The sequence below is a fragment of the Morone saxatilis genome, unplaced genomic scaffold, assembly GCF_004916995.1.
Source record: "Morone saxatilis isolate NCDOM2014 unplaced genomic scaffold, NCSU_SB_2.0 Contig15, whole genome shotgun sequence".
Classification (NCBI taxonomy): Eukaryota; Metazoa; Chordata; class Actinopteri; family Moronidae; genus Morone; species Morone saxatilis.
Genome location: NW_023339707.1, coordinates 21483130 through 21492507, shown reverse-complemented (window position 1 = coordinate 21492507; position 9378 = coordinate 21483130). Strand labels below are relative to the sequence as shown.

The window sequence follows — 9378 nt, the reverse complement described above, 5'->3', positions numbered from 1 at the left end:
GCTTAAATTATCACGTTATATTCAGCTTTGTGGGGGTTTAATTTAGCTCTATGTGTGTGTCCATGTGTGTGTCTGTCTAGGCGTGTGTGTGTGTGTGTGAAGCAGGAGGACAATGCTGCGGTTCTTCGCTGAATGCGCGTCAACGGAATCCCGGAGTGCGTCATCGAGCGTCTATTCTCTCTAACGCGAGCTGTGATTGGTCGACGCATGGAAATCTCCCCGCCCACCGCCTTGTATGGAAACCTTTCTCTGGCGTCATGGGTACAATAGGGCTGTTAGTATAAAAGTGTTGTGGAGCTGCGAGCGAAGGGACTGCTCCTCAGCTGGGAAACACTGAGGATGACAGACGGTCCTATGAGGAGTACAGACAGCTCAAAACACTTGTAGACGGACCCGAAACACAGGTAAGAAATATTTACTGTTGTTATTTTATGATATTTTATTTGAATACAGTGGACTTGAATGCGGAAACAACTTATTTCTTTACTTATTCTTAAACGATACTGACACTGGCATTAAAAAAAATGAAACATAAATCAGCCACTAATTCCCAAGTTATTGGGAAAAATAGTTTGCATAAATATTGTATTTTGCTGTTTACATATGTACCAAAGTGAGCTTGAATTGGAGAATAAACGTTTGGGAATCAAAGTGCAGCAGGTGAGGTCGCCCCAGTGTTTTTCTTAGGTAACATGTGCCTCATATGTTGGCTCTGTGCCCGCTTGTCTGAAAGGCAACACCACTACTGTACCTCCAGGCATGTGCAGCTGACCATATTATTACATAGTATTATATGATCAGATGATTTAAGACTGTAAAGAGCAGAACACTTTCTAGGTTTTATCATAAAACGAAGGAAGGCTAATTAATTTCTGTGCAGTTTCACTTGCTTGAGGCAAGGTTGGATTACCAACTGGGCACCAGGGCACCACACCCCCCTCAGGGATCCCTCAAAGCCTCTGGCTCACTGTGGAGCAATTTACTTATGGTTATCTAAATTAGGTTAAAAAAAACAACAACATTAAAGAATTATATAAAATACATTATAAAATGCCTTTGAGGTGGTACATGCATTATTACCTTATCTTGAAGTCTGAACTACCACAGAGCTTTTCTGTGAATACTGTACAGTGAGCATACATAGGAGGAAATTAGGTCGCCCATTTTTGCCCCAGGGACCCCCAGCAGGTTAACTGACCATTGCTTGACAGTTAAAGATAAAGATCTGTAAAACAAGCTCCTGTGGCTCTAACAGTTTTTATTACATCCTTTTCAGTCTTGCAGCCATGACTTGCATACACCCCCAGCATGGATCTCAGCCCTGTGAGTTCAATGTTGGCAGCTCGGAGCTTCAAAGCTCAGACTTCATCTCCAGGCTGACTGTCGATATGAGCAGCCCACGGGACCACCTCACTGCTCCATCCCTGCCAAGCATCAACTCCCTGGTGGGCACTGAGGCGGGCGACTTTGATGCGTATTCGTGTCAGTTCACCACAGCCCCTGCTCACGTCCCTCCATCATCAGGCCAGGAGACCCCCTTCAAGCTGGATGACTTCCAGGTTTACGGCTGCTACCCTGGAACGTTCACGCTGAATTACCGAGACGAGGCCGCTTCCCCTGCTGGGTCAGATTATTTCGGCAGCCCCGCGTCAGCCTCGTCTCCTTCAACCCCCGGGTTCCAGGGCCAGCATGCATCCAACTGGGATTCAGCCTTCGGGCCATACTCACCCAGTCCAGGATACTGGGCAGCAGAGGAGACCTCAGTGCCACATGCGCCCTCTTTCTTCACTTTTGGCTCAGGATCTGTAGAAGATATGTCTCACATGGGTCAACCACACTTACGAGAGCAGGATCCTTTCACTTTGACCCACAATCACCCGTCTGCGCTGAACTTCCCCGCCTTGGTGATGGATCAAGTGCAATGCCTTGATGGCACTGACCAGCTGGATGGGAGCTTATCACCCAAGTTAAAAAGTCCCAGTGGAAATGAGGGCTGCTGTGCTGTGTGTGGGGACAACGCCTCCTGTCAGCACTATGGCGTTCGCACCTGTGAGGGATGCAAAGGGTTTTTCAAGGTAATAAGATCTGACTTATCTATGCAGCCAATTGAAGATGGACTAAATGTATGACTGAATGTTTTGTGCCAGTCCTTGAGACAGGTTTAGAGTGATTCTTCTTTTTATTCCACAGCGTACAGTACAAAAGAATTCCAAGTATGTTTGCCTTGCCAACAAGGACTGTCCTGTGGACAAGAGGAGGCGGAATCGATGCCAGTTCTGCCGTTTCCAGAAGTGTCTAGCTGTAGGCATGGTGAGGGAAGGTAAGTTTTGTACAAACCCAGATGAAAAACAGCGGGAGGATTTAGAACGGTATACGCTGGACTGAAAGTAACAGTTGACATCTCCATTTGTCCAGTTGTGAGAACGGATAGCCTGAAAGGACGAAGAGGCCGCCTGCCGTCCAAGCCTAAAGTCGTCCAGGACGTGACAACCACCACTGTGTCTCCAGTGAGCATGATTGCTTCCCTAGTGAGGGCCCACATCGACTCAAACCCTGGTGTTGGGAGACTTGATTACTCCAAGGTAAGAAACAAAAACAGAATCCCTATTTTAATATTTTCCTACTCTTTTTGGAATATTTGATTACCAACGTTGGCACCTCCTTTAACTCCTCTGCTGTCTGCTATTTCAGTATGACGAGACAGAAGTCAGTCCGAACCAGAAAGAGGATGCGAGTGACATCAAACGGTTTTATGACTTACTCACAGCCTCCATGGAGGTCATCAGGAAGTGGGCGAAGAGCATCCCAGGTTTCTCTGAGTTCTGCTCAGAAGACCAGGAACTGCTGCTGGAATCTGCATTTGTTGAACTCTTCATCTTGCGCCTCGCTTATCGGTAAGGGCAGCTTCTTGCAAATGTTTATCATACAACTTATATTCCTGATGCCTTGGACAAAATTAACAAACTATGTTGTTTTTTTTCCTTTTGAAGTTCCAATCCTGAAACGGACAAGATAATTTTCTGCAATGGGGCTGTGCTTCACAAAATGCAGTGTGTCCGAGGCTTTGGGGACTGGATTGACTCCATCTTGGACTTTTCTCAGGCCCTCCATCGCATGAAGCTAGACATGTCCTCGTTTTCCTGTCTCACAGCCCTCGTTATAATCACTGGTAAAAGATTCAGTCATCCCGTAACACTAACAAATCTAATTTTAGAGGCAGAGATAAACCCACCTTTATTGTCCCAATTTAAATCTAAACCAGAGTAACTTTTTGTATAAAGATATTCCAAATACAGCCCAGAGTTGCTGTCTTTTTACAGCAATTAGATTTGTCACTGCATGGTTTTAAAGTTTGCAGTCTCTATCATGAACGTGTGTGTGTGTTATTCATATATAAAGTAAAAAATAATGTTGCATAAGGCTCACTCTGACTCCTACATACATGTTATTTTCCTCTGCAGACCGACATGGTCTTAAGGAGCCAGGACGTGTGGAGGACTTGCAGAACCAGCTCATCACCTGCCTTAAACATCATGTCTCTGGCTGCGGCTCTGACTCTTTGCGGCCCAATTATTTGTCCAGACTTCTCGGGAAGCTGCCCGAGCTCAGGACTCTGTGCACTCAAGGCCTCCAGCGTATCTTTTACCTTAAACTAGAAGATCTTGTTCCCCCTCCACCGATTGTGGACAAAATCTTCATGGATACGCTTCCGTTTTGAGTGAGAGATAGGAGATTGACCATCTGTGATATAAAATCTGGAGTCATATGACAGCCAAAGACAACAGACTGAGCACTGGTACTTCAGGTAGAATTAAGTAAAACTGCAAGAAGACAACAAGAAGAAGAATCCTAAGGGATTGTGCAGCTCCACAGGAAAAAGGGCTACTTCTGAATTATAAAGTGAATGATTTCTAAAACTTTCTGAAGCAACATGTATGTGGAGCTGTCACAAAATGCTCTTCCTAGTTTGTGTTTCCAGGATATTGTGTTCTCTGCAGATGGAATTAGGCCAGCTCATGGACCAAAATGACTGTTTACATACAACAAGGTGTCAGGAATGGAAACATTTCTGATGGAGGGAAGATGATTTGCACTTTCTAAACAGTTTCAAATTGAATAGAAACATTATCTGCAGAATCATTTCAAGGATGCAATGAGAACAACAATTAGCTTTTTTTAAATTATTATTATTTGCATAACTGTAAATTGCACATAAAATATGTGACAAGGCATTATTTTTCTGTTCAGATTTTAATATTTCAGGTGCTCCAACATGTTCAAACAAGCAAATCATTTCACAGAACCAACTTTCAGGCCCCAAAACTGATGTTTTGTGAGTCCAAAGCATCAGTCACTCAAATCTCCAGTTTGCTTTAATCATATGTATTTGGTGACAATAAAGTACCTATAATTCAGTGGTATCATTCATGTATCATGAATAGATGTTGAGCAGCTAATACTGTATACTGTGTATCATCAGTACAGTCTTATACACTGGTCTTGAATGTAAAATATTTTGACTTTCTTTTAAACCTGCTGGTGTTATTGCAACATGAACTGTATTCTGTAGTCTGATGAAAATGTACTTTTGTTGTGAGCCTGTTATTTTTACAAGAAGTTATATTTTACTGCCGCTAAACATTAAATAAAATATAAAACTGCATATTACAACTGCTTTTTCCATCTTTTCTCAGAGTATTTAGATATATTATATTAGAATAAATATGTCTTCCTAGTTCATCGGCTGCAGATTTGTCTGGTAGTAAATGAGTCGTTTAAGGGGGAGCGGGTCCTCTTCTTCGAAGGCCCCCATGTTGAACCACCATGTTTCTGCAGTAGCCCAGAATGGACAAACCAACCAAACACTGGCTCTAGATAAGGCCTTTAGAGTGTTTTTTGCAGCCATTGAGCTGTATTCAAATAGTTGAAATCTGCAACTGAAACCAACACACTGGTCCTGTAGTCCCTGATTTCAACGCCCTCATCTCAACCTCCTCTTCAAAGCGTGTAGAAGAAAGTTTGGTGGCTGTAAAACTTGCGAAAAACACCGAACAGCGATAACTACAGCCAGTGTTTGGTTTGTCCGTCCTGGGCTACTGTAGAAACATGGATGTTCATCATGGTGGACTCGATGGAAGAGGACCTGCAGCGCATGTAGATATAAACAGCTCATTCTAAGATAACAAAAACATAATTCTTACTTTCCTTATCCACTAATGAAAACACACCTCTGAATATTATATTCTATAGATTCTCATAAATGTTACACACTGGACTTTAAGTTAGTTAGTTTACTGTTTATTCCTACATTGTGTGGCAGTGCTGGGCCAGCAGTCTCTAAGCCTGAGTCAAGTGTAACTTCTTCTTTTGGCAACAGATCAGAACATACTGGTGAAAAATGTACCCCCGTCCACCTCCCTCCCAGTTATGTGCTGGTCTCTTTTTAGAAGCCAGTGGAATTCCCAGTCCAGTCTCAAGTGACCCAGACTACTTCATCATTGTATAATGCCTCACTCACATGCATGTCCGTGTGCCAAAACATTAATGTACACCTTTTACAGCTTGGAGTAACTGTTGTGAAAAAAGACTGCAAGACACCTCAATAAAATATTTTTTATAGATGATAGGCTGTAGAATACTCACCTGTGCACCTGTTAACAGCACAAGAGCCACTGTGATCCATTATTATTGGTCCAAAACAGACAAAGTCAGCAGGAATACAGAGGTTTAGGTTCATGAGTGATTAGCAATGCTGATTAAATACATATGAACAGTGACTGTAGCCTGAAGCACAACAAACAATTAACAAAATGATATCAAATCGTTGCGAGGGGGACACGATGGTCTGTACCAAATTTCATGGCAATCCGTGTTGTTGAGCCTGACGCCACCTTGGATGATTTAGAAGAAGGGCCTAAACAGGACAGTCTCCACTCCTCCCCCGTGAGCCTGTTTGGGAGTAAGAAGAGATGTTCCCTTGCTGCCTGGTACTGGAGAAGGGGATGGCTGGAATATTTTGTGAAAGCAGCTTTTGGATGCGGTTTGTAAAATGTGTGTGTCCTTGTAGTTATTTACACCTAAGAGCTAGATTTAGATTAGATGTTTGCTTTTAGTCAGATTATTAGGAAAGCAACTGTTTTTGTGATTATTCCTCAAAGCTTTCTCCTGGGGAGTTTACCACTGAATGGTTTCACATTCTCTGTGCTACTTGCCTGTAATTTGGTGCCCCCCTGGATATTTGTTCCAGCTCCAACAATGAGTAGAGTGAGACTGGTACATCAGGAGATATCAGTTTATTGCCGGTATGTCAGTATCTGTGTAGGCTATGTGTTGGCTCATAAGTACCAACAACTTGCAGTACAGAAATGTTAAAGATATGCTGAGTAATGAGGTAATTTAAAAGTACTGTCTCCATTACAGAGTTTGACTACCAGAGAGCAACGAAAAGTTATGATTATTATTATTTATTTATTGTCTTTATTAGATAGTGACAGCTTAAAACAGATATTCTCCCAAATATTGATAATTCAGCCTCAAACATTCAGTCCAAACACTTAGATTTTGTATGTTAGTTTATGTGAAAGGAGCCATAAAGTAGCCTGATAATCAGACTGAATCGGGTTCATGTTCATCCATTTCTTATTATATATTGTTATATACTATATATTGTTTCTTTAACACCAGACCTTTTTGAATCAGTATAAGATCCTGAAAATGTGAGCAGAAATTCAGAGTACTGGAGCCTGACTAAAACTTACTAGGAAGGCAAATTTTGTTAGTGTACCAAATATTCAGTGCACAACGCTTCCTGCCTGCTGAATAGTTAGACATCTTTTTTAAAGGCTATTACATAATTTACTATTTCTTTAAAGATCAGTGTGAAGGAAATAATAACAAATTTTGGGTTGCCATGTTATGAAAAAATCTAAATTAAGCCATTTGCTACAATTTACAAAGCCTTTACAAAGGATGTATTGATCCCACAGTGTCTTTTTATGAAATGGTACCAGCACAGACGATATGCAGTATTCAGTGCGTTATATTATTTATAGGTTCCCTGGTGTTCATTAAACTTCCAATATAATTACTAAACATTACACTGGACCACTATATGTGTTTCTATCATTATGCTTCAGTGTCACCAAGATGAATTTACTGCAGATTTATTGCACTTGCACTGAAGTTATTCTGATCCGATGTCATATCAAACACTGGAAATAGACTTTGCTCTTGAATTTGGAGATAACTTACAGCTACCAGCATCCAGCTGGTCTCATGCTTCTCTTGAGTTACAAATGCTGAAATTCTCCGTCTGGGGCTGTAACGTAACTTAATATACAAGTTGGAGGACTTGATAACCTTGCACATGTAACACTTATGCAACAAGAGCAGTTGGATGCAATTGGCATCTCTCTGATTACAGAACATATGTGAGTGATGGTACACTGATAATGATAAGGTGGGTAGGACAACTCTTTTATGAGCTACCCATCATGCCTCAGTGGAAACTGGGGAAAGCGAGAGCAGCTTGAATGTGGCTTGTTTGAGTGGGGTACGAAATGCCAGTGATAATAGAGGATCACAAGCTTCAGACAGAGTTACAGGATACGAGGGCAGCTCCAAAGCACAAACTGTCCACTACACATTGTGCAGGACTCTTATGTCTGAAAGAATATGAGAATGTCACATTTATAAAACAAGATCAACAGTGAGGCTTCGATTTCACTTGCGGCGACAAGCCCAGGATGCATGCCTGAAAGTTGTTTGCAGAGTGTTTAGCAGCCAGCGTGAGTGTGATGAGTTTTATAAGAGACCAGCAATGTGAAATCACCTCTCTGCTGTGTCACAAAGGAACCAGAATCTTAAAAAATAGTGTGCTATAATACGCAAACAAACAGCAGGGAACTGCATTCATACTGAAATATATTTTCAGGTCAGAAATTAAGGCACCATTCTCAGTGGCTTTTACCAGTGTGTAGGATTTAACGGCATCTAGCGGTGAAGTTGCAGAATACAACTAACTGAACACGACTCGCATCTGTATTTGACGACCTGGGAATGAGAACAGGCTGTGAAGTATGTAGGAGCAACTACAGTGGCTGCGAAACTCGCGAAAAAAATGAAAGTCCTGATCTAAAGCCAGATACAGCTACTGTAGACACATGGCGGTTAAACATGGCGGACTCCATGCAAGGTGACCTGCGGCGTCTGTAGGTAAAAACAACTCATTTTGGTGGTAACGAAACACATCAATTATTAAGGTGATTATACACTAATGAAAACATTACCTATGAAATTATATCAATTTCTGCCATTAGATCCTCCTAAATGTTACGCACTGGACCTTTAAGATCCTTGTTTGAGTGTCTAAAACAAATGGAAACCAAACATCACATTTAGTTATCTGTAGCTCTCTGATTTACTTATCTATGTATATAATATTTATATAATTAAGTTTTTATAGTTTTTGTTATGTTTATTAGATCTATTTTCACAAGAACAGTCTTAAGGCTGTAGGTTACTTAGCTTAACGTTAATGTCAGCATCCTCACAATGACAACGCTAATGTGCTGATGTTTAGCAGGTATAATGTTCACCATGTTAGTTTAGTGTGTTAGCATGCTAACATTTGCTAATTAGCAGTAAATACAGAGTACATTGCTAGAGGAAAAGTTGTAATCCTCTGGGAACCATGAATGTCTTCAAACTTTCATGGCAATCCATCTCACAGACTAAAGATTTTAAGACATTACCCCAAATAAAACACCAGAATGTGTGTGATGTGATGGCAGGATACTTATTTCTGAGGGGATATGAAGTGAAGCACACTCTCAGACAGAGAAGAGAAACTCATAACCAGTGTTGATATATAACATATTGGTGCCTTCGAGGTTGTTCCCACCCTAAAAATGCCATTTTTAGAAATGCATTTTAACCAACCCATATGACATCCTATTTCTGCCAACCGATCCTCCTAAATGTTGCACACTGGACCTTTAAATCAGGAGAAGGGAAGTTTTCCAGGTTCTTTTCTTTGCTCCTGTAGATTTATGCACTGGCAGTGACTTGCACTGGCCACACTCAGTCTGGGACGTGATGTACTAAAGGCTATTCAGTTTCATTTTATGTTGCTGGTTGGCAGGAGTGTAAATATGGATTTGGCATTAGATTTCTCGACAAAAAAGGGGGAAAGGGTTTTAATCAATGATGTTTTATTACTGATCAATACCCACAATAAAATTATTTTAGAGGAAAACAGGGTGGTCTGACATCTTGATAGTAAACACAGTACGACAGACTGACATTTAATGCATGTACTTGTTTACTATATTTAGTTAATAGTTGTCTTTCAGATTAAGATTTCTCACACAATACATG

General features: G+C 41.2%; 1 protein-coding gene across 1 annotated transcript; it reads left to right on the top strand.

Annotated features, from left to right (window-relative positions):
- Positions 1-255: 255 nt before the first annotated feature.
- Positions 256-4668, top strand: nr4a1 (nuclear receptor subfamily 4, group A, member 1). Its single transcript, XM_035656201.1, has 7 exons — positions 256-404; positions 1277-2075; positions 2191-2320; positions 2416-2582; positions 2692-2894; positions 2991-3169; positions 3462-4668. The coding sequence occupies exons 2-7, from the start codon at positions 1287-1289 to the stop codon at positions 3716-3718; spliced, it is 1725 nt and encodes a 574-aa protein (XP_035512094.1). The 5' UTR covers positions 256-404; positions 1277-1286; the 3' UTR covers positions 3719-4668.
- The last annotated feature ends 4710 nt before the right edge of the window (positions 4669-9378 follow it).